Here is a 27,028-nt window from a genome sequence, read left to right as displayed (position 1 = left end):
ACTAGGTGAAGATTTGAATGTCACCAGGTCTACGGTTTCATCCAATGGGTACAATGCAGTAAGAGCAGGGTGAGGGAGTAAAGCGTACATGCAAAAGTAAAACCATATTCCGTCACTATCGGAAATCATCTGATTAAGGAAGGAAGAAAGGATATGTAATAGAGTTTGGTGAGGGTAAGTAAAAGGTAGTGGGATCAATGATTTAGACATCTTAGAACCAGTGGTGTTGTCAGAGAATGAAAGGGAAGGCACTGAAAAGAAAGGAGGTTGTCACGAGCAAGAGTGGGCTGCATGCAAGTGGAATTATAGAGAAGGTGCAGATTCTGATGATGCCCAGATCTAGGGTATGAACGGGAGAGTAAGTACCTCAAGGAGGGATAAGAAGACAAGATCATTAGAAGACACGCCAGGGTTTGCCATCTCGCTGGTCTACTTCCCTATGACTGTCATCCTCTCATCACTGCTTAGTCAGTATTCTCTCACCTAGATTTCTCCAATTATGGTACTCCAATGATAGCTTAATGAATATAAGTAAATATCTTCCTTCCATGAAATCTCCAGTTTGCATTGACAGAAATTTTCAATATTCCACTACAGACTCACTTTAAACACATGATCATAAGAATGACACAATCAAATTAGCCTCATTTCAGCACTTATTTGCCATTTTCTTTCTTTTATTATATTTCTATCTAAATTATAGACTCAAATCTATGATTCTACATCAATAATTGTTATAAAAACTAATATTATACCTTCTAATAAATCTATCAGGCTATTGTATTATGTTAAAGTCTAGTTTATATTACACTTTCAAATATTTTATTAAAATCAGAACATTAAATGGAAATTTTTTAAAAATTCCAGTTTTATTGAGATAGAATTGGCATATATCACTGTATAAGTTTAAGGTGTACAACATAATGATTTGACTTACATAAGCAGAAATATTAGCTGGAAGTATGAAAAAATGATCAAATGCTCAAAAGAGTAAAAAAACTGAAGAAAGAATCAAACATGTTATTGATTCAGAGATACTAAGTGATATTCTAATTTCAGAAAAACATGTTTCTTTGTGAAATTCACATAAAAATCAGAAGTCAAAGTGTAATAAAAGCATTTTCTCCTACAGATTTGAATCCTTGTATGTTGTAGACATACTGATACTATTTGAAGGCATTCATGAATAAAGAAATGTGTAAAACATGTACATCTCCATAGCACACATGTTTAAAAAATATATAGTCACAATACAGATACATATCATCAATCACCATGGGGTTATCTGGAACTATGGGAAACCGGGGCCTTCTCCTAGTGATTGAAAAACTCTACAAATTGTTAAAGCAATTCCCCCCATAACATCCCCATAGCTATGCCTAGGCGTTACCATTTCAGCCCTTAGGCTGCACTGACCCATTTTGATTCCCACATGAAAACTCTAAAGCCTGATGATAACATGGATGTTAATTCCAAAAGGAACACCTGGGACGCTGCGCTGTCATTGTCAGTATCCACTGGTGGATACTGCAGTAACAGCTAATGCTTGCCAAAGTGTTTAAAGTCTGATGAATTGAGGACGTTTCTTAACTTCCAAATTTGTGATATGGTTAGGCTCATGAGCTTCCGAATGGTATTTTGAGTCCTTGGAGTACTGTGGTAATTTAAAAAAATTAAATAGCTCTTTTAGTTTTTTCTTTAGGAATAGACAAGGGCTGAGCCAGAGATTTATTGAACTAACAAACATACCACTATATCTATGCATTCTTATACTTGGAAACAGATAAAATGTTCTTAAACCCTCTTCCCCCTTGTTGTTCAGTTGCCCAGTCACGTCCGACTCTTTGTGATCCCATGGACTGCAGCATGCCAAGCTTCCCTGTCCCTCACCATCTCCTGGAGTTTGCCCAAGTTCATGTTCATCACATCAGTGATGCCATCCAGTGATCTCATCCTCTGATTTCTGCCTTCTCCTTCTGCCCTCAATCTTTCCCAGAATCAGGGACTTTTTCTCCTTAGGAGCAGTGTATTGTGTTAAGAGCCTACTTAGTTCCTTGTGAATATGGACCTGTATATAATAAAATTAAACAAAAGCCTTCGCTTTGTGCCTAGGCTTATCCAGATCCTAGAAAAAACAATGCACTAACGCTGAGAATCTGACAAATTGGGTCTTGAATTTGCATATGGCATTTTTTACATTATTTATGTAAAATTTAAAAATTTCCATAATTAGATTTTTCACAGAATACACATTTAGAGCCACTCTGCAGAAATATACAAAATAATACAGAACTGAAGATAAAGCAGGGTTGGATTGGCCATGAAATTTTAACATTCCCACCTGATTATTAATACTTTTAAAATCTGCAAATACATTCAAGTACTGCCTTATTAACAACAGAAGTCTCTCTAGATTGTCTCTGACAGTATTCAACTTGACTGAGGGCAACAATTACTTAAAATCTCAGCCTCTGAGAGCACTACACTTCTTTACAGAATTCTTTACAGAACAACAAAGAGATCATTCTAAGCAGAACAGTCAAATACCTAAACATCTCTCAAGCATGAAATGTACACAGTCCATATATGCCTAAGGGAAAACAGTATAGCACAAATATGACTTAATAAAAAAGACTTATATAGAGAGATTACAAGAATTCTGAGTTTGACCTGTGCATCAATCAGGTCACTTACCAGATATCTCCTCTAGGCACTGCTTAGCTGTCTTACTGTATGATAAATCCATCTTAGTAGGACTGGTACAGGAGTCAGCAGATGGTAAAGAGGTACCTTCATTTTCTGAATGAGCTCTGAAATTAACCAAGAAGACAGAAATACAGATTGCTGTCATCAGGGACTCATCCAAGCTCTCTAATACAAGAAGAAATCAATGTATTAAAAGTTTTCTATTAAGGTGAATGAGCATTTCTTTATGTCTGAGAAATTTATTTTTCACATAAATCCGAGATACACGGGTTGTAGTGAGATATTAAATCTGATTTCCTTATTTTTCACATTCAACCCAAGTTGTAATGAGATATTAAATCAGATTTCTTAGACTTTTCTAAGTTTGAAAGCTTGTAATTACCAATGTATTTTTTTTTTGACAAAAGGTTTGAAAAGATTCTTTTTTTCTTTTTGCTGTTTTAGAGAAAGTCTGGCTAAATTGTGTTTTCTGAGAACAATAAATGCATTGAAAGTAACCCAAATATTATTTCCCTGAAAATTCTATAAAATATATCCTAAAATACAAAGTATATGGAAAATAAATACTGACTTTGCTATGGGCTATAAATGTCACTATGATGCTTTCATTTCAGAAAAAAGTCAATCAAAAATAAATTCTCATTCTGAAAACCCCCTTTTTATATCGGTTTATATTTGTCTATATATGTGTGTGGATATGTATTTGTGTGTGATTAATGTGTAAAGATTGGCTCTAACTAAATAAGAAGCTCTCCACAGAGGGACTGCATGTTTTGATAGTCCAGTCTTCATGCAATGCTTCTTCCTTTTATGCACAGGCAAACATTTTAAGAGGCTCTATCTTTCTTTATGCAGTTTCAAAATCTACATATATTTGGCCAAGAATACCACATATTTAGAAAGTCCACACCATGAAGGAAAAGAGAAAGAAGGAGAAAAGACAATACAGCATTTTGGACTTTGCTCTTCACAGTTACCTCATTTGTTTGGGGTCCCATTCCTACAGGGTTTGGACCATGGAAAGTGATCACTAAATATTTCTTACTTTAAAAAAAATGTAAAAAGAATATTTATATGTGAAAGAAAAATTCAGTATATCTTTAAGAAATTTTCACCGAATATCTTACTTTTATTTTAAATCCTGGTTTTGTTTAAGAGAAAATAAAGTGTAGTCACTGATGTTAGGAATTTTTTTTTTAATTTATCTGATATATCTAGAAAGTCTGAAAAATTCATTAGGATCTTAATAAATCATGGAAAATTAAATATTGCGTGTATGTATACAGGAACTGATGTAATAAAAGATAGAGGAATGCAAGAAGAGTTCATCAAAAGCTGTTCCTTGACCTCCAGTGCTTTCTGGCAGACATTCCTAATTTTCAGGCAAAGTCCCAAATAACAAATACTTATTTCTCTCCTATTTTGACAGCACTTCACACTCTCACAGTGTGACATTTGTGTAATTATTTGATAAATGTTCATCTCCAAAGTAGAGTCCATTCTTCGTATTTGAGCTCACCATTATACTCCAATACCTAGCCTCACGTCTAACATATATATGAATGAATCAATCTTATCAGTAGTGATTATAAAATAGTGTTCTTGGTGGGTAAAGTATAGGGAAGGAAGCATGGGATAATGATGCATGCTTTGGGTCTGGTTGGAAACTTGGCTCTCTAAGCAGTTATTAACTCATGTGACCTTCTAAAGTAACTTAGTTCCTCTGAACCTCAATTTGCTTATGTGCAAAAGTAAAGAAAAATATGTTCTTCACAAAATAACTGTGAGCTCAAGTGCTATAATTAATACAGGTCTGGAAAAGTATTCTCTTGAGGCTTGTGGGATTCTGGCCAATGTTAAAATGTGGGGAGCATGTCTGGCTGTCTGTGCTGTTTATTTTCTTCTGAGGTCCCCAGGGTCTCCTATTTCCCCTGTTTACTGTCCATGCCCACTCACTTCTGAAGTTCCTCTATTCCTCCACTTGGATCTTTACTTTTGAGCCATTGCACCTCCTCGGCCTACTTTCTAGCCCGGTGTCTATGAATGAGGGGGGAAACATTCCTCTGACACTTTCTAAGGATTGTTATCACTTGCAGAAGAAGTTTAAATTGATGACATATAGTGAAATAGGAGACCCTGGGAGAGCGTCCTGGCTGCCTGCCAGGAAGTCTCTGGGAGGAATGGGCGGTTAGGTGAACTGGCTGGGAGCCGGGGTGCTCTACAGTCACACAGGTCAGAATTCACAGCCTGGCCTCTCAGACGCCGAGTCACGGAGAGCAGTTCTCCAAGATGGTTGTCTAATGCCCAACGCCAACTGGGTCTTACTAGAACAAAACCTGAGCTATCTCAGGAATCAGAATACTTGTAGCCGTGTTAGTTATAAAGATGCAGAGCATCTCCCTCTAGGAAAATCTCTACAGAGCAAAAGAATATTAACAATGTATTTTGGGAGTAGAGTTTTTCTTTGCTGCAAATAAACACACTTTAAAAAGTACTTCTCAGTGCAGGGCTATCTTCCTCAGTATATGAAACCTGGTATTTAATTCCATTGGCTAAGTCCCCACCCTTAGATAAAAAATATTCAAACTTCAGTCTTAGAAACCTTTGTTTTATTTTATTTTTTAATGTGACAGTGAACATTTCTGGCTGATTTGCTCTTTAGCTTTCCTCTTTCTTCTCCATTGCTGTTTTTAGTTTAGGTCACAATAGATAATTTTATTTATACCATATTTTCACATTATTTGGTGTATGTGTCACTATATTCCCTATCTGAGCTACCTACAATAGCAATGAAAGAGCAACAGACTGATTAAGGGAAGGAACATAAATAAGTTTAACTTCAAATAATTATAAAAAGACCCGAGAAATCATCTTTGGTTTGTATTCACATGTATATGGTTCCAGACCTCCTGCTCTACATATGTTTTAAGCCATCCATTTCTCCACGATGTGCACCTCATTATTTGTTAAAGTGGAGTCAGATTTTAACTCTAGTCTCTAGAGGGACAATCAACGCTAACTGGTAAAGATTTAACTTTTATACAAATGATCAAAGAAGTTCAGTTTAAACTCTGAATTCTCTCAGCATGTCCTCTATTTTTGTGTATGCTTCATTACAGTAAAATAAAAGGCTCCAGGGATGATTCATAAAATAACTCATGAAGATGTAAGAATCAATAGTGTTCTCTAATCAAAAGGTACAGTCACAGTGGCATCATTCACTGCTTCCATGTAAATTGATATTGAACTCTCCTCATATTGACTGGGAAAAGGAAAAAAAAAAAGAGTATCATGAGGTTCCTTCAAACTTTTTAGAAGACATTATCCTGTGCAGACTATCTGACTGTGCATTTACAACATGGTCAACATGTAACAAGTACTTATTGAAACTGTAAGATAGGGCATGGCAAAAACACCATTTAATTTATTTAGAGTTCTAACATTAATACATTAGTGCTAGCATCTGTTACTAAGAGTCTTAGTAGGTAAAAGCAGATTTCACCAATGATTAACATAAAATTTATTTCCTGCTTAAGTGAACTCACTATGTGCCAAGTGCTATGCCTAGTGTTTTATCTAGGGCTGGTTGCTTCCAAAACTCATGTGTTGAAACCAACGTGATGATATGAGGAGTTAGAGCCTTTGGGAGGTGATAGGATCATGAGGATGGAGCCCTTCTGTATGAGATTAGTGCCCTTATAAAAGAGATCTTGGAGAGGTCCCTCACCCCTTCTACCATGTGAGGACAGAATGAGAAGACAGTCATCAAAAACTAGGACCCAGGCTCTCATCAGATACCAAATCGGCTGGCACTCTGATCCTAAACTTCCCAGCCTCCAGAACTATGAGAAATAAATGTTAGTTGTTTCAGTCACCTAGTCTATGGTATTCTTGTTAGAGTAGCCAGAATAGACTAAGACACTGGTAATGTAGGTGCTGTGGATAAATTAAGGGTTTTAGAGGTTTAACAGTTTGCCCTGTATAACAAGTTGGTAGATACTTAAACTGTATTTAAACCTGGCATATTATAAATATTGTTCTATGAACCACTACCCTACAATTTAACTCCATCCAAGTGTCTCTGGATACTGAGCATGTTAATGTATGTGATGTCTCCCCAGATAACAGATAGCTTAGCTACTAAGTTATTAACTAAGAGTTAACAACGTAACAGTACTCAATGGTCTAACCTTAATTTTATGCTTTACTATTTTAAATTTTTAGTTTTAAGAAAAGGAAGCTATTATGCATGCCATCTAAAGGAATTCAGCAATACATCTAGATACTATCAGTGTTCAGATTTTCAATTTCACAAATAGATGTGTTGCACATTGGTTTATATAAAAAAAAAGTCTATCCATATGAATTCATCTTTATATGGATATACCAGTCACAAATGTGGACACAAGCAAAATTGGTTTCCATCAGCAACATTAGCCAATGGTCTTATAGTTCCTGCTTTATAAAATCAATATAAAATAAAGAAAAATCAAGTATCTTTCTAAAAGCAGTTATTTCCTTTTTGGTGGGGGGTAGTCAGGTATCAGCTGGGCAAAGGCCAGCAATCTGCCAGGATGAAGAGCAGGCCAGGATGGATGGGACATTTGTTAGATTTGTATGTTGCGGGAGGGTGATGAGCAAATAAGAAACTATACTGAGGATAGTGGGGGCCAGGCTTGTCAGGTGACAAAAGAAGGTACAATTGTGGAAAGGAGAAAGCCAGGCGGAACTTTGCATGTTGATTTGGAATTGGAGGCACTGTGAATTCTCTAATAGATGCCTCACTGATACTGATATAAATGCATGTGTGTGTGTATACACCTATATATATTTCACTATTTAGGAAACCTAGGGTCAGTGAGATCAGGCTCCTAAACACTATTCTTCACAAAAGAACTCAAGGCACCATAGGTAAAGGCTCATGTTAAGTCAGTGAGAGTACATGATGAGTCTAGATCAGCTTGAGCCAAAATGAAACAAAGTTATGAAAGAATATGGAGTGAGCTGAAGTCAGTGTGAAGTGCATCCTAGTAGCCTGATTTGAGAAAATTTAAACATCACAATAAAGAGTCATTATTGATAGATTATAATCCATTGATGACAAGATGAGTCCATCAGTCCACAAAATTTAAAGCAAGGGAGAGGGACAGAGTATACGAGAAGGAAAAGGAAGAGGGGAAAGAGGAGAAAAATAAGAAGGGGCATCATTTTCTAAAAGTTGAATGGCAAGGCATACATGCAGATGGAATTAGAAATCACATGACATCAATTGGAGTAAATGATTAATTTAGGCAAGAAATCTCAATGCATGCTAAAAACCTGTGGGTGAAAGTGGATCAGGGGATAGAATTTTTATAGAGTCTCCAAATATCTTCCCATAAAAATATATGTGAAATAGAAATGGGGCAAAATAACTATAGAGTAGAAAACTAGCAAATAATATCTCAAACTAGTAATCAAATTCAACATCACTAAGATGGGAAATATTAATATTATTGATACCTGAAAGGAAGGAAACAGAAAAAAAATCCAGCATCATTTCTGTGACATTCTAGACAAAAAGTATATTTGTGGGTCTAATCATGAGAAACTATCAAACAACCCCACACTAAGAAATAGTCTGCAAAATGCTTGCCTTCAAGGACTTCCCTGGTAGTCCAGGGGTTGAGACTTCGTGCTCCAAATGAAAGGGACTCCAGTTCAATCCCTGGTGGGGGAAATAAGACCTTACATGCTGTGAAATTAAAAAAAAATCTTTTCCAAGAAAAGACGAAGTATAGGAAAAAGAAACAGTAGTGGTTTGGCTGGGCAATCTGGCACTGAAGCTTGTAAGCTAAATACAGAAAGGGCAGTTTACCAAGCTTGGCCATCTTCTACACAACAGACCCTCTTCTAGCTTTGGCTCTGTATTCCTGCTTAAAATCCTGCTGTGTGAGGGAGGTTAAACTGCTACCCCATACCCTATGCAGATACTTATATCCAATCTAGCAGAGACAAGTTTGCAAGGCAAGCTTTCAGTAAGCTTTAGTTTGTGCTAATGGCCAATTATGCCCAGCTCACATAAAACCACAAGTGCAGGGTAATCTGTAATAATAGCTGCAGGGCTTACAAACGCTTTATCTGCAAGATGGTTATATGCTTCACGTTTCAATCTCTGTAAACTCACAATCTCCTACTCAATATACTGGTTCAACAAACAATTTAAACTTAAAACCATATGAGTAAGCATTTTCAAAACTAAGGTTTTGCATTCTTTGCCTTTCAGAACATAGTATATTCAGGTGCCAATTTTCTGTGTCACTTTCTAGGCAAATCTGAGATGTCCAAAATCTTGTTACAACCTAAATCTTTCCCGAAAACCCCTAATGTTGTTGTTCAAGACACATTATATCAAACAAAAGGAAACCTCTAAATTCAGACTTTCTTAGCCTGATTTTATAAACCAAATGTGTATAGAAGGTTTCTGCTTATATTTAATATTTAATCAGTGGGTTTAAGAAGCACATTAATTTTTCTCTAGTTTAACAATGTTTTGTCTTATCTAAAGATTGAGTTCATTTTTTTTTCTTTGTGAAATGCGCCCCCCCACCCATTCTCTCTCTTTGCCTTTAGATGTTTGCTCTATGTCCAATATACTCTTTTCTTGAATGGTCAGAAAATAACAAAGAACAGATAGACCTCAAACTCATAAGTTATGAATCTGATTAATAGCTATTTTGAAATTTATTGGGTGCTGTTAAAAAGACTGAAGTTTAGAGAAAATGTACAGGTCTTTCATCCCTCCTTGACTAACTTCACTATTCATGTATCTTTACAAGCACAAAAAGTATAGCTGTGAAGTAATGAAAGTAAAAAAAAATAGAAGAAAAAATGACACATGGAAAGAGGGGAGGCAATTTTGAAGGTCCAAAGGAGCTAAGGTAACAATTTTTGAACTCCAGGCAAGGAAAACAAGTTTGAAGATTGTAACATAGAGGGTAGACACCAAGAAAGAAGGGGAACATGGAAAAGTAAGCTATTCTTCTTAAGCATGTTCTTACTCTTTATCTTCCTTTCCTTCCTATAATCAGTACCTCTAATTCAAGTTTAACAAAGCTGACTCTGAAAGTCAGTAAATGTCTCCTTCATCCAGTCACTGAACCTGGTATATCCTCCCTGATCTCTCCCACTAGCAATTTTCTTACACAAGAAGACAAAGTAAATTTTCAGATTGTGCTGCACACCCATGCTCTCAAGTGCTAGAGACTACACACTCACACAAAGTTAAAGGGTTCGACATTCAAGGGTTTCTAATCAGGCTCATTCAAGGGTTTACTACGATCAGGCTCCAATCAATCTTCGTTTCTAGGAAAACTGATCTTGCCAACAACCTACCTATCTTGTGTTGACCCTGTATATTTGGTTCCTTTAGTCCTAACATTTCCTTTTCTGCCCCTCTCATCTCTAAACGTTCAACTCTCACTTCTCTTTCAGAATCCATCTTAAGTGCTACTTTCCGATTCCAACAACTAGCAGTAATTTTCCATTTTTCGAAATCTCAGTTGCCAAATCTGGTTCACTACTGTTTTTTTTTTTTTTTTTTTTTTTTTACATTTCCTGCTTCATTCTGTGGTTATGTTTGAGTCAGTCTCTTTTCTACTACACTGTGGACCACAGAAAGAAAATAACATATGGGATGTGTGATGTTTCACTCTGACCCTGATGCCTTATAAAGTAAAGCTATTTAGCAGGGAGTCAAAAGGGGGGAGAGGAATACATGAATGAATGTCCTGAAGAGTAAATATGGTTTCATTTTGTAAACATTTTAGAGTTGTTTATATTTCAACTAAACCTTACCATTTACAGGAATGAAAGACTTATGACTTTTTCTTATTCCATTGTACTTTTTTGGCAGTGTTTCTATTGTTCTATAGTGGGTGAGTCTAAGCCATGATGATGGTGTTTCATTCAGTTTTTATTTGGTTCCTATTGTGGGAGGCTTGTCCTGGGCAATTATGCTACCAAATAAAAATAGACAAGACTCTTGTTTTTCAATGAGTTTATGTTATAGCTGGAGGTGGCTGAATTCACACTTGTCAATAAGTAAACAAAAAAAAACAGTGGATGGTGATAAACTATGAACAAAACACAAGAGAATAATATAGCATACAATTCTGGCAAAAGGCATTGTGAGTGTTCCTTCAGATTAGATAGCTAAAGATGGACTGTGTTAATAAGCATCATGTAAGTAGAGCTCTGATGAAAAGGAGCCGCTCTGATCCAGGAGAAAGTCCTTATATGCAGAGAGAACATCTATGACAAAGTCCCCAAAGCAGGACAAGTTAGCTTGCTGAGAACAACAGGAATGCAGGGATGCAGGGAGTGTAGTTTAAGGGCTAGATAGAGGCAAGATAGAGGCCAGATTGTGTAGGAACTTGCAGGGCTTGGTAAGAAGCTTGGGTTTTACTAAGTATAATGGAAAGCCAATAGACAGTCTTACGAACTTAAATGACATAAAATTTATTCTGCTAGAAGACTAGAGTCCCTGTTGTGCGAAGGATGTTACTGCAAAGAGAAGACTCACTGGAAACTAGGTGGAAATTGGTGGTACCATGCCTTGGGCCAAGGGAGGTGGGTGGAAATAGAAAGAAACATACAAGTAAGGGGTGCTTTAGAGGAAGAGACAATAGGACTAGCTGAAAGTAAGACATGTTGGGAGGGAATGATTGAAAGAGAAAAATGAAATATGGATTCATTCTAAATTTTCTTCCTAGTTTCCCCATGAAGTAATCATGGATTCTAACCTCTAGTCTAGCAGTTACTAGCATTTGCATACTATTTAGCAATTTGCCTGTTATTTTTTCCATCATGCTTGGATTGTAAAAATGTCAAGTCTGGATGATGCCATAACATTCTTCCTTCCACCTGACAAATTCTAACTCAACTTTTAAGTCTTATCTGTTCTTTCACCTTTTCTTTAATGCATACATTGACTCCACCCTCACAGAAGAGTCAGGAAAACTGTTCTACATTATTTGTTGTATACATTTCTATGAGAACAATGAATTTTTAAAAAGTTCTTGATTAAATTCTTATCATCATCACTGACCCCCCACAGAGCAGAGATTTCCCCCCCCCCCACAGAGCAGAGATTCCCGCCCCCCCCGTTTTTTTTCACTGTTTGTAACTCTTATAACATAGTATTTTCAGAATGAGTAATGAGTACATAAAAGAAAAAAAAAACTTTGGTGATTTTCTTTTACTTAAACTATGGAAACTGGTCACTGTATCACTTAAGAATCTTCAGTAGTCACCTTAACACTTAAAAAGATAGCCTAATCCATTCATACAGGTCTAAATATTAGAAACTTCTTATAGTGAATTAAAATCTTTTTCAAGTTTTCATCTTGATTTTAGTGTTATCCACACATTAAATGGATAAGGTATGCCAAATTCAGAACTACTTTTATCACATTGTAGTGATAAATGAGCTACAGGAACTTAATATAGAATATCCTTGCACTGTACAGGAGTAGGTCTAATATAAAATTCATTAACTTCTAGAACTCAACATTATATTTATAGGACATTGAACATTCAATTTGCAGTAAAGAGTATTATGAAGCAAATATTAAACTCCCCAAAGGAATAATTAAAAACCAGTATGACCTAGAAGTGGGTTGAGAACAGGGAAAAATATACATCACCCATCAATCTTCTCATTATATAAAGGTTATTTAATTTTCTTTAAATATCAAACATATGCATGTTTATATATATATATATACACACACATAAATATGTATTTTAAATTTATTCTACTTAAAAGTGGTAGTACTTCCCATTATAAATGAATTCTGATAAAGAGATCTGCAAATCTGCTATTGACATTTTCCCAGCCAGAATTTCCCTAGTAACAATATCCCCTATTTCTACATGTACAGAAAGAACTGCTAAGCAAAGGAGAGCACGCTACAGATTCAGGCATATATGGGTTCAAAGGCAAACTCCTGCTAGCTCTCTGACCTTAAGGGATTATCATTATTCTGCCTTGAAATTGCTGCTTCTTAATCCCTGTAAAATGCTATTATATCCCTTTTTCATGGGTTTATGACACAGTTTAAGTGAAAAAAAATGAATAAAAATTTTGTAATAGAGATTTGCATTACGTAAGCACTCGACAAACACTATTATAAAATAGTACATTATTACTATTATCTTATCAAATGATTAGCAACATTAGGAAATTCTGTCAGGGATCTTCCAAGAAAAATTTGTAAACAGTGTTGGAGTAGTCAGAGTTGAAAAGACATTGGGGTCACAAAAGCCATATGATGTGACTCTACAACTTTCACTGACCGTTAAGAACCTTGAAAACTGACTAAGATGATTTGTATTATCATTAATAAATTATTCTGAATTTATAAAACACTTCAAGCAACCTGTGCCTCATATGTAGACTATGATGTGACATTTCTGATTAAGTGGTTTTATTTGTTTCCAATTACTTTAAATTATTGGAAATAAAACACAGAATTAATGACATTTATAAGCAATTTATTCTGAATCTGGCTCTGTACTTAAGTCTTTACACAAAATTGTCCTAATTTAATCTTTAAAACAACCAAATGAGGTAGATATTCGACCATACTTTACAGTTTCTATAGGTTAGAAACTGAAGTCTGGGGAAGGTCATTTACAATGTGGGTAGGTACTGTTCCTAGCCCTGTATAAGTACCAACTCATTTAACCTTCAAATTGCCTTATGAGGAAGCTTTTATTATTACTACCTCCATTTTACAGATTATAAAAATTGAGGTCCAGAGTCTTTAAATGTATTACACATAGTCATATGGTTAACAAATGATGTCATCAAGATTTCAACCCAGGAACCAGACTTTTAGGGCCACTGTCTCAACAATACAAGGTGCTATTTCTGAACCATGGTAGAACACACAGACTTGACAGCCTGCAATCCTAGCTACTTGGCTATATTACCTCACGTTTATAGCTTCATATTAAAGAGTGCAAACAGAAACTGCAAGAGGCTGGGGAAGTTGGTCAAGTCACACAGCTGATTCACACTTTAACCTCTAAACTATGCTGCTTCCTCTCCTAAATAGCAAAGGCTATACTTTCAAATGGAAATCACTAAATCTGTACCCACTGGATATGTTACTGCAAACAACCCAAAACATCTGCTGCTACTTACAGAAAGAAGCTTGCTAAATTGGTGGGTATGTCCTTTCTGCTTGGATTTATACTTTGCTGTGAAATTCATCTGTGGTGATTTGAAATGAGGGACGTTTTTACGGGATATATTTGAGAGCCGCAAGAGTTGGGAGTGTGACGTATTTCAAAGTTGATAATTTCTTCTTATATCATTGAAATGTGGATTATGATTCTAACATCTTAAATTTTTTTTGTCAGGTAGGGTCTCTGGAGTTAAAAGGCTCTGCTGACTCCCGCTGTAATGCGGGTGCCGCACGCATGACCTCGAGCAGTCCCGCTCAGCCGCTGGTCTGCAGCCCAGCATGCCCCTCCCCCAAGCGAGCGGCCGTTAGAGCAACTGTCAGGGAGCAACCGTTACTGATCCCGCTCACACATTGGCTGGCGCTGCAGGGGGCCCCGCCCCCTGCCTTGTATAAAGACAGTCTGGATTCAGACTGAGGGAAGGTGGGTTTTGAGACACTAGTCTGCCATCTTCTTGGTCTGCTAGCTTTCTGATTAAGGTGATTATTCCTTGACCCAGCAACCCGTCTCTGGATGTACTGCCCTGCCTTGCAGCGAGGAGAGTGAGTTTGGACACCATGCGATTTGAATACAACAGTTTTAAATGGATCATTGCTATTAGTCAGAAGAGCAGACTTAAATAAGGTAACCTAAGATCTGAAATTCGGTAACTAAACATTTGTTTGAATGGGTATATAAAGCGGAGGGCAGGGGGGGGCGGGGGAGGAGGTGGGGGGAAATCACTGAAAGCATTTAGGTTTTTCAGGGAGGGAAAACAAAACATTATAATTATTTTCTTTTCTTAAAAACTCATATATTCAATACATTTAATAAAATTTGAAACAATATAATCTTGAGCATTTCCTATTTGTAGTAAATGCTTCATCCTATTTTTCCTGTAGATAAACTATACAACTGCCAAAATTATAGGCATTATTCCTCTCCAGTAACCTCTTTACTGAAAAGACAGGGAATGAAAATGGTGACACAACAGTACGGACATTTCTGACTGATTAAAACGTACCACAAAACAATAGGCACAATGTATCCTTTTTAGAGCTATATAGTAGGATATATATTTGAAAATATAGCATGTGCTATATATTTTAATACATGAAAACTAAAATATAAATAAAATAAAAAGTTAATAAAGTATAAATATAATAATTACATAGGTCATTATTTGTGCCTAGAAACACAGGCCTAACTGTGGTTTTAATATACATTTTATGTTGGGAAAACAATGCCTTTATAAACAACATAAAACAAACATGTACAAGGTGCCGGAATATATAATAAACATCTTATATGCATTATGCCTGTTATTCTTCCCAACTCAGCAAGTTAGATACTATTCCTCTTTGACACTTGAAAATAATGAGATTAAGGATGTTAAATTTATTGCCCAAAGGCATACATAGCTGGTAAGTGGCAGACCTGGGTATCACATATGCCTGATTCTAGAACCTGCACCCTTAACCATTAGGGTCTACTTTCTCCCATGGGTGAAATAGCTCTAAACTCCATAAAAACAAAAATTATTTTAAATGACTAATAAAATTATTTTGAATGACTAATAGTAAGAGGCCCAAGAGAAAAATCATGGCACCTGGGTTCTCTTTTGCCTTGGACAATGAGTAGGTTCACTTTCAAAGGCCTCCAGTTCCTGAGTAGAGAGGGGAATAAAAGCGGGAGACGGGGAGGACAAGAGGACTAGCAGACTGGATACGGGAGCTTTTCTCTTAAGATTTTTCATTCTGGGCCTCTAACTTCAGAGTGAACCATTGTTCCACAATGACTGTGTGAAACAGGACTCTGCAACCTTCCTCATGACACTCTGGGTACGCGTCCTGTTGTTGTTTAAAGCTGTGGAGAAGAGAGGCCACCTTACCTATAGATGAACGGAGCCACAGTGGCGGTGTTTGGGTGGCTGTGTTGCTGCTGCTGAGGGAGGTGGACAGCACCATTTCCCATGCTCTGCCCACTGCCTTGCACCACTAAACCAACTGAGGAACCTGCCAGAGAAGCGTGGCTGCTTTCCCTTCCTTCCAAGGGAGCGGGGCAACTCGATGTGCTTGCTTTCTCAGTGGTTACGGGCTTAGGGAAGGACTGGGAAGGGCTTGCCTTGGTAGTCCTGAACTTTTCAGACTCTTTGCTTGCTGAGTTGCCAGGTGAAACAGTCTGCTTTGCTGTTGGCACCTTTGAGCCCGGCTTTGGAATTCCACTGGAAGAGGGGATTAAGCTTTCCTTCTTGGCTGCTGTGGTCTTGCTACCCTTTGGGATTAAGCTTGCAATTTTAGAGGTCTTTTTTGGAGCCGTCTCCATCATCTGATCTTTCTCGTCCTTGACCAGCTTTTCAGTACAAACTTTACTTTTGTCCCTGTTCTTTTCCTCTTTTTCCTTTGGCTGTAGCAAAGACTTTTTATTGCTGAGATTTTTGCTTCCAGCTTTGGGAGGGGCTAATTTCGGTGACACTTTGGGGCTGCTGTTTGTTGAGCCACCGCTGTTGAGACCACTGTTCAAACCTTCCATTTCACCAGATTCAGAAAAGGCATCGTCTTCCTTCATGCCCTCACTGGGTCCTGAACTGGCAGACTGCGGGGGGCGTAAAGCGGTCCGGGCATTGACCAGCTTGAATTTCTCAAGCATGGATTTCTGTCCTGAGGGAGCTGTTTTGACCCCTTCTGAGGCAGGGGGCTTCAGTCTGTCTGCAGACGGTGTGGGAGAGGCGGCTGGGCTAGCCTGCTTCACGGTGAGCATGGTGGAGGTGGCGCTGTGCTTGGCATTCATGGACTTGCTGCGCCAAGGCTTGCTGGTGCTCGGAGAAGGGATGGCTGAGGCCGGGGGCTGCCCCGCCGTTCCGGGAGGCTGGATGTTACCATTTACCCCTGAAGATGGCTGAGGTCCTTTGGAGGAATCTGGACATGGTTAAGAACAAACATTTTTAAAAGGCTGATTAGTTTTTGATCATTTATATCAAGCTACTTTTTTGAGGGCTATAAGAAAATAAGGCTTATTGTCATATAAGTACTTACAATGCACTAGTGTTAACTTACTTTCCCCTCAGCAATCTCATTATGATATGAATTTTTATATGACTATTATAACACTGATGAATGCTTGATTAAAAGTCTTAAAAAACTAAATTAAAAAAAAGAGTTTATAATATCATACAGAAGAAAAAAATGAGTTTGGAGTCAAGAGACCTCAGCATCAATTTGAGAACTATATAACATTTGAGAACCATATAATTCTGTCATGTCATTTGCCTGAAGTTTCATCTACCATAAATACCTCCCTCTTCCATCCTCTTTTTCTGACAAATGGAGTGATAAACAATTAAATTAGCTATTTATGTAAAAGAGACAACAATGATGCTGTTAACATACTAGATGTTGTCAAATTAATGCAAAGTCGTTTTCATGAAATGTCCAAAGGAAATTGTTTACTAAAGAATCTTTTAATATTATTCCAGAATTGGAGTCCATTAAACCAATTAAATATTAATAAATATAAAACTACAATGCCTTCACTTTTAAATGTTTTCTTCAAGGGTATCAAAATGCATGATAAAAAACATGTAATTAAGTCAATTGGTATAGAATACTTGTCTTAGCTATTTTTCAGAAGAAAAATTTACATAAAAAGTTAATAAAGAAGTTAGAGACATGAAAAGAGGTTAAATTGTTTATTGAATTTTTGTATGAGTTAGGTTTTCTTTTTTAATAAATGTGCCTAAAATAATATAGTAGCTTTGTGATGTTTATATTAATATAAACAACTGTATAGACAAATGTGGGCTTCACTGGTAGCTCAGCAGTAAAGAAGCCATCTGCAATATAGATGTGGCAGGAGCCATAGGTTTGATCCCTGGGTTGGGAAGATCCCCTGGAGAAGAAATTGGTAACCCACTCCAGTATCTTTGCCTGAAAAATCCCATGGACACAGGAGCCTGTCAGGCTATAGTCCATGGGGTCGCAGGAGTCGGATATGATTTAGTGACTAAAACAACAATAACAAATAGACAACTATTTTATATTAAGTTGATACACCAACACTGACTTGTAATTCTATGTTTCCTACAATTCCTCATTTTAACTAATAAAAATTGGTGTAATTCTGGATTTATATATGCTTCACTAAAATGTAGTAGTTCACTGATAACTCAGTATGTTTACATGGTATATTTAAATTTGAAAGCATAGGATAATACATTTATTTTTTACAGTATTTAAAGTCTGTAATTGTGTCCATTTCTAGAATATCTGTAAGGCTCCATTTGGTTCATACACAAACAGTAAGATATTCTTATAAACAGTAGAAGTATGTGACTAATTCCAGACAAATCCAAACGAGATTCAAATGCCCAATGTCTCAAATACCTCCAGTCTCTGTGAATGGATCTCAATCCTTTACTTGTATCTGTTTTAAGTATAGGTTATTCCAGATTTACCTCACTTACAGATTCCTTTCAGAATCTGTTAACATTTCATTGTAATCTGAATCACTCTCAGGAGCAGATAGAGTACATTGATTACCTACAGTTAGAAATGCCTATCAAACATTTCTTCAGAACAGTTCCTACTTATTGGTCAGGTCTCACTTTCACCTCACTTCCTCTGTAAAAACAAGACAAAAACATCATTTCCACCCTCACCTCTGCTCTCGCTAGCATCACGTCTGGGTTAGGTGACAATTCTGTGTGCTCACTCAATCGTATCCAACTATTTGCGACCCCACGGACTGTAGCCATCCAGGCTCCTTCATCCATGGAATTTTCCAGGCAAGAATGGAGTGGGTTGCCATTCCTACACCAGGGGATCTTCCCAACCCAGGTGTTGAACATGCACCTCTTGTCTCCTGCTTTGGCAGGTGTTTTCTTTATTATTTCTCTTATTATAGCCATTATAACTTCACTGTAATTGTCTGTTTCTTCTACTACATCTATATATATCTGGTCCATGAAAGCAAAGACCATATATTATGGTCTATATTATGCATAGTTCTATACTATGTACACAGCACCTTCTATGTATAGGACACTAAGTATCTGACATTCATTAATTCAATCTTTCCAACAACTGCATGAAATTTTCATTATTACCCTTATTTTGCATGTGAAGAAACTGAAGCCCAATGATATTAAATAACTTGGCCAACATTACAAAATTTATAAGTGACAAGTTTGAGAACTGAATTTAGCTTGGGGTTCTAAGTTAATTCTCTCAACGACTATGTCATAATATTTTCAAATGTATATAGTGCTAAATACAATTTTACAGTTTCTGAAATGATAAGGAATAATACTATTCCTGGACTCTGGAAACACAGAAGATAGTCAATGTCAAACTAATGCCTTGAATAGAATTGCCAAATGAACTTTATTTCTTGATTACCTGGGTTGAACTGGAGACTAAGAACACCCTCAAGCAAGATGAATCTTCTCAAGTTCAGTGACTTGTGTATATGCCTGTGTATTTCGCAGAATGAACTTACTATTTCAGTGATTTTTGTCAACATCTATGGCTCTATTTTGATTACCTACAGAAATATTAATCAGTGCTATTTAGTTCCTATGATCTCTAGGACATGAATCTAGGCACAACATCTGTTAAAGCTTACTGAGTAGCTATTTTGTGCAAAGTCTTTAGGCTCCCCAAGGCACAATCTGGTCAGAGGAAAGAAACTGGACTCACAAAAGATGAATGGCATATACTAAATGCTAAGTAGGAGGTGGGAAAGAAAATGGAAGAGATCAGAAGTGCACAAAGTGCTGTACAATATCAAATAAGATCAAGACCAATGAGCTAAGGGGGATACATAGACATTCATGGCAGGAGGAATATAGGAGTTTTCCAGGAAACTATGTGAAAATTTATTCTACTTATTTACTTTTAAATAATATGTACATATGCATATTGGGATTCAGAGTTGGAGAGAAACAAGGAACCCCAAAATGAAAGCATAGTCTGCTGTATTATTGCTTATAGGAACACAATGGCCTCACAAACATAATAATGCCTACTAGCTACTAACATTTTATTGAAGGTTCTTTATATTTTCTCACATTAGCATTTACAACATGATGAGATGAGAAGGGTTCCTATCTGTTTTTCTGGCTTTTCTTTTTTTTTTTTACAATTTTATAATTACTTTGCCTATCTTTTTTTGGGGGGAAGGGCTTCTATTTATAATACTCACTCGTGAAAGCCAAGGGTTTGAGGGTCTAAACAATTCATTCAGTGGTACACAACTAGTTAGGAATTGTTGTGTGGCTAGAATTAACACCACATGTGTGATTCTAGTTCCCAGGTAGTGGTCATGGTAAAGAACCCACCTGCCAATGGAGGAGATATGAGAGACACGGGTTTGATCCCTATGTTAGCAAGACCTCCCCTCCACCCCCCAGGAGAAGAGAATGGCAACCCACTCCAGTGTTCTTGCCTGGAGAATCTGATGGACAGAGGAGCCTGGCAGGCTACAGTCCATGGGGTCGCAAAGAGTCGGACACCACAGAAGCGACTTAGTACGTGTGATCCTAGAGCCCAGGCTCTGTCGTTGCCGTGCAGAGTGTGACATTCTAAGTGTGGGATGTAAGGGTCTCAGACCTCAGCGTGTGCTTCAGCTACTGGGGACCCTCCTGAATGCCCATCACTTGTTCTTCAGCAGATCTGCAGGAGGCCCTGAGATCCTGCCTTTCTAACCAGCTGCCACGTGATGCCAATGCTGCTGGTCACAGTCCATGTTTTGAATAATAGAGTATGAAAAGATTGGGAAATCATGGTAACTGCTGAAATTACTGGCTTTAAAGAATTATTTCTTATGATATTATCCAAATTAGCTAAATTCATTAATGTTTCCACACCTATGCAGCATTAATATTCTTTACTCTGAACTTCTGGAACCTTGGCCAGTTCAATCTTTCCCCAGATGTTGGCAATTTGTGGTGAGGGATCACTAAAAACAAAAGAAGCCTATCAGGTTTTCCTAATGTCTTTTATTTCATCATTTTAGCCACATACTTAGTGTGTATCTTCTGTTTCTGCAACCAGGTTAAGAAGTCAGGGGGTTCCTCTGCTGCCTGCCTGGGAGCTTTGGTGAAGATGAGAGGAGAGGGTCAAAAAGGACCAGTCAGGATGCTCTTTAAGCGTGCTGCTGGTGGCCAGACAGACTGCTATCACCGTTCGAGTAGAGGGGAAATTCAACATCACGATACTCGAAAAAGAGGCAGGAGGGACTCCAAATTATGACATCTGTATCCAGCGCACAGTCTCAGTCATACGACAGCTGCACAACGGTCCTCAGACGAGTGCACACAGAGAAGACACTTCTCTGAGCTCAGCTCTCAATCTGCCCCCATCGCGACACAGTCGCAATGCGGTGCTTCAGGTTTCATGAAGAGCACGATTCAGAGGTCACTGTGCATCCAGGGAACATTAGAATAATGAGTGTCTCTGGACTCCTCACAAGAAAGGCCACAGAACAACAGCCACTGAAATGGCAGCCTTTCAGCTCTGACAGAGTAGGGGCCGCCACGCATTCTGTTCTCTGCGCCATTTACATCTTCGGTAGTAAGCAGCCTGGCCTCACAGCTCCATTGCTGAGAGCTGTTAACTCCGCTTCCCTGAGTGGTTAGCTGGGCACGGGGGAAAGCACAGCTATGTCCAGCACACATCTAAAGGCACTGCTGCAACAAACTTGCAGCCTGTGTTTGCAGGGGCCCCTCTCTGCCTATAAAGGTTTCTTGTCTCTGATCTCCAGAGAAAGGTGCTTGCACTCCTGTTCTTTTCCTCCCCCTTCTCCACCACCATCAATTCCATTACAAACAATAACCAATTATTTACTAACGGCTTACTTTTCCTAGCTACTTTGATATATGGTATCACCCCGAGAGCTCTAATGATATGCCTTGTTTAAATTCATAATAACCTACAATATAATTATGATTTCTACTATTACATATGAGAAAACTGAAGCTCAGAGAAAGCAACTTGCTCCAAGTCATACATATAGTAAAATTTAGAAAAGAGACTCAAAATTGGAAATGAGGCTATGTGACTCCAAAATTTGGAAGGTTTGGATACTCTCTTCTTTCCATATGTCCGTGGCCCACCCAGAAATTCTGCCAGTACGGTTCTCCAGAAAGTCACGTTTGTCACAACAGTGAAGACAATTGGATAACTCCCTGAAGTGTGGGTTCCTTCTTCCTGAACAAATAGAGGAGAATATACATGCGGAGGATATCATAGAAGATACTATTCAGCTAACCATATACTATCTCCTGGGACGTCCTACTGACACCATCCTTCTGAGTTGATGTTAAAGAAGATTTTAATTCTTGCTCAGAAAACAGCTAAATTCACGGAGTTAATTTTTAGTTATTTCATATGGCAAAAAGATAACTTTGATGACCTGGGAAAAATGCCAATCTGTTCTAAAATTACTACACGGAGGTAAATGTGGCAGTCACAACAGGCATATGGGAAGTTTAGATAAAGACGATTCTCTGGGGAAATTTGGCAGGTTAGCTTCAGAGCTTAGAGACACGCTGCCAACAGTGCTACTAGCCTGAGGAAAGGACCAGGGAACACCCTCAGCTATTTATCTCTTCTTCCTCACTGAGTAGTGTGCTGTTCAGATGGAAACAAACCAGCCTTCAATTTACAAAGTAATGACAAAGGGCATGTGTACTCAGTCACTCAGTCGTGTAGGACTCTTTGCGACCCCATGGACTGTAGCCTCGCCAGGCTCCTCTGTCCATGGGAATTTTCAGGCAAGAATACTGAAGTGGGTTGCCATATCTTCCTCCTGATCTTCCCAACCCAGGGATCAAACCCACATATCCTGCATTGGCAGGTGGGTTATTTATCACTGAGTCACCTTGGAAGTCCAATGACAAAGAAAGACACCACCAAAAATAACAACAGCACCTCTCTTTTTCAAGTATTCGTCTAACAGGCATTGTGGTCAGTGACATGTATGGTCCCTACTAAATATTCAGCATCACAGATCATTATGGAAGGGAGGAAATGACTGATCCATGTAGTCATGGTAATTCCTTTGGTAAATAATTAGATTCTCATTTTATAATAATATACCAAAATACTTTGAACATTTTCATAGTTAAAAAAGGAGCATTCAGATTTAAATATGGCTTGTTATCAACTGGCCCTGGTTTACCTGACCACACTGTCTCCCATAAATGATAGTTTTCAAAATGCCTCAATCATCAGTTTTATGATGACTCAACAGAAACATGGAACGCTGTTACAGGGATTGAAGAGGCACTGTCCATTCTGCACGTGTATATATTGTAGCATATGTAAGGTTAGAGTGCGGCTTTGTGGGCTACTGCAAGATTTAGGGAGGCTTCAGTTCAGTCAGATTCTTGAAACATACCAAATTTATGTATAAGCATGTATAATATGTGTACACCTCAATATGTGAGCATGTATACATAGAAAACAACATATTTAATTGTCTATTTAATCATATCACTTGATCTATAAAAATCCCCAAGACTAACCTGAAGTTATCTTGTCATTATAGGTTTAAATAATCATTAAGGAAATAAAGCAAAAAGTCCTGGCAGAATACATAAAGAAATCACCAGTAATGGAACATAACAAGTAATATTTGCATTGTATCGGAAAGAAAATAAGAGTTCGTTTTTTGTCTTATAGTAATTTCAGAGTAATTTTTAAAAATACTTAAGAACTAGATAACTGTGTTTTTAAAAAAAAATGAGTAATGCAACATTTACATTAAACCTATAGTTTTAAAAAAATAAATTTTGCTAAATTCTCTATGTCAAGTCTACTAAATCTATATTGAATGTAAGTGAAAGAAAACACCTCCACACCAGAAGCTACTTCATTAGAATCTAGAAAAACAGAAAACAAATCTCTTTTGGAGGTGTGCAGGTACCATGTGAGAATCACATGGGAGAAACAAGAGAGACAGGAGCATGCCCTGTGCTGCTGTGGCATGTTACTTAGCAACACAGGAAAACATCTCTCTGCTAAGAAACTCTGCCAAGTAATACGTGTTCACAGATCATAGTTCAGAAAGTGAATTCCAAATAGAGCCAGGAATATTTACATTCATGATAACACTAAACTGTTAAGCTGTTTTCATATTTATCATGTCAATTTTATAAAACAAGAATTATTAAGATAAATTACTTCAGTCATAAAAAATGTTATGTCCAAATGAACCATGGCATTTTTTTCCCATAGGATCCCTGATTTTCACTGAATAGGTATTTGATTTTTCTTTAAAGCATATATTTGTCTAAAGTAACTTTATAGGGTCCACAAACAAACTGCTAATGCTAGTGTCAGAATATGTTAATCACTGTCAGTTTCTGAATGGCATGTCATCAAGGGAAGAAACTTGGACTCCCCAAAGAAATGCTTCTCTACAAACAATGCTGTCTTCACTTCACTGTTTGTTCTGTGAAATTTGTCCCTACTACATTCCATTTCACAGAATGGTGGATGGCATTGTTTTCTATTTTAACATTTCTATTTAGCCTTCTCTGCAAGTGATAATTAATCTATAGCCATATTCACTGATATTTTAATCCATTTGGTGAAAGGAGCACATTATTTTTGGTTTGTATTATTATTAAGATGATATTAGATGTATCATTTGAAGTGCGGTTTGTGATTCTCTACTGATTTCCCTTTATTAGATAAGTCACAAAATTCCAAATAAGCTATTTTTACCATCTCAAACGTGTGAGAAGCTACTGTGCTTTCAAAATTTTGTTTTTAAATAAGAAGTGAAATTGTTTTAATTGTGAATAAGTCTTTATTATCTATTACAAATTCTAGAGATTCCCCAATTGATTCAAATAACTCATCATTTAAGACGTAAGGAAAGTAGAAAGTACATTTTTCATTTAGAAGCATTCAGGGAGCACATTACAAATAGTGTGATTATTTTTTCTAGCAAAATATTTATTAAACATAAATATTAAACTTTCTAATAACTAAAAAGAAATGGCAATTAGAATACTCAAGTCAGTACTTTCTGAATTCTGTCATTGTACTGCTGTAATCTTTGAAAATCTTGTTTAACTTTCACCTTACTTGGACATGCCCAGGATATGTATGCAAACTAGTTGGTCACAAAGATCAACTTATTATCTGATAGAATATTTTTAGATGTTATCCTACCACAAAACATCCCCATGTCAAAAAAGTTTAATACATTCTTATCCAAAAAGATGTACCACAGGAACAGTCTTAAAGGATAAATTATGAACTGTTTCATATGTGATGTTTATATTTGCTTTGTTTGCTCTATAGTTTAAGATAATATTTTGGCAATATGGCTTCCCAGGTAGCACTAGTGGTAAAGAACCTGCCTGCTAATGCAGCAGACCTAAGAGGCACAGGTTCAATCCCTGGATTAGCAAGATTCCCCGGACAAAGGCATGGCAACCCACTCCAGCATTCTTGCCTGGAGTATCCCATCTCTTGCCTGGAGAAACTCCTGGTGGGCTACAGTCCATAGGGTTGCACAGAGTTGAGCACAACGAAACGATAGCACACATGCACATTTGGCAATAGAAAATAGCATGATACAATGATTAACTTAAAAATGAGATTGGAAGTACTGACATGAAGTTGCATCTCCATGTTAATAGAAAATGCCACATAATGTATAAAACAAATTCTCCAGGCCAGAATACTGGAGTGGGTATCCTTTCCCTTCTCCAGGAGATCTTCCCAACCCAGGGATCAAACCCAGATCTCCCACATTGCAGGTGGATTCTTTACCAGCTGAGCCACTAGGGAAGTCCAAGAATACTGGAGTGGATAGCCTATCCCTTCTCCAGTGGATCTTTCCAACCCAGGAGTCGAACCAGAGTCTCCTGCATTGCAGGTGGATTCTTTACCAACTGAGCTATGAGGAAAGCCCTGTATTATATAATGCAATTTAAGCTTTATTATTGACCAGTTAATGTCTACATTTAATATATTATAAATATTTGTGAGTGTGATATCATCCACTTTAAAGGTTTTGGAATTTTACTTTGTTGGAATTAAAAGTAATGGATATAATTCACCAGGAAAACTTTTGCTCTTGAGACGACCTAAGGAAATCTGCTTATGGTCAAAAACCACATAATGTATGTCATCTGTCTCCACCTTGTGGTTATTGTAAATACTGCTACTTTTTAGAGAGGCTGAATGGCTATGGAAAAATAGGAGTATTTGGCTATCTTTGGATTTTTACTTTTAGATACCAGAAATTTAGAAAGTATTTCACTTTTAAATGACAGAAAAAATACATTGTTATATCAAAGTGTTAGGTCATCTAAAGCATTTCTAGGTTTCTTTGCCAATGTTACTAGTCATTTCTTACAAAACTATGTAACTGTAGTATCCTGTAGCTAAATTGGACGCCTGAGCATTCCACTCAGCATATATGGTGTAAGCCTGTTTACTTTCCCTTAGAATTTCACAGCACATAAAGACCTTTGACACTTTTTAGAAAAGTCACAAAATGAGGGGGAGATATTTTTGTGATAAGAAATTATTGTCCAGGAGAAGTATAATTCTTCAGCAATACTTCTTAGGTTCTCAAATCAAAGATCTTATTGTTTAAAGACAAAATCCTAACTTCCAAATACATACTATTTTCTTCTTTTTCCATTTAACTCAAGAACTAGGGATATTACACTGCTTTGTTTATAGGGGTTTAGAGCCTGCCCGGTTGTGTTTTAATGGGTAAGAAATTTTCAATAAAGTGTATAATTCATAGATCACCCCTGTCAATTCTGAGTAAAAGAAGTCTCATCAGATCATCCACATGAAACAACCAGAAATGTTCTAATCAGAGTCAAAAAACTTTTGACCTGGTTGAATTAGTCAAACTAAACTTGCTAGCTGTTCTACCACTAAGCATATTTGTCACTATTGAATTTCCTGTTGCATGGAGAGTTAAATACTACAAAGAGAAGTTTTATTGATTAGAAAGCACTGCCTCAAAATCTTGCAACATGCCTAGTCCCTCCAGGGTCACACTGCTCCCAACAGCAGAGGTTCTTGGTTTTCTTATGGTTTAGATGTAAATTGCACATCTTCCCACTTGGATG

The 27,028-nt window shown here is 37.2% G+C and overlaps 1 protein-coding gene across 5 annotated transcripts in view; it reads right to left on the bottom strand.

Moving 5' to 3' along the window:
* NAV3 (neuron navigator 3) overlaps positions 1-27,028 on the bottom strand; it is an 888,057-nt gene that overhangs the window by 181,389 nt on the left and 679,640 nt on the right. For all 5 annotated transcript variants that reach the window (XM_065934132.1, XM_065934129.1, XM_065934130.1 and 2 more), the window contains 2 exons: positions 15,809-16,835; positions 2,695-2,810 (listed from right to left, as the gene is read on the bottom strand). In XM_065934132.1, coding sequence (XP_065790204.1) covers positions 2,695-2,810; positions 15,809-16,835 — 1,143 coding nt within the window. The remainder of the gene's footprint in view (positions 1-2,694; positions 2,811-15,808; positions 16,836-27,028) is intronic.

The sequence above is a fragment of the Muntiacus reevesi genome, chromosome 4, assembly GCF_963930625.1.
Source record: "Muntiacus reevesi chromosome 4, mMunRee1.1, whole genome shotgun sequence".
Taxonomy (NCBI): Eukaryota; Metazoa; Chordata; class Mammalia; order Artiodactyla; family Cervidae; genus Muntiacus; species Muntiacus reevesi.
This window is presented reverse-complemented; position numbering and strand designations above follow the sequence as displayed.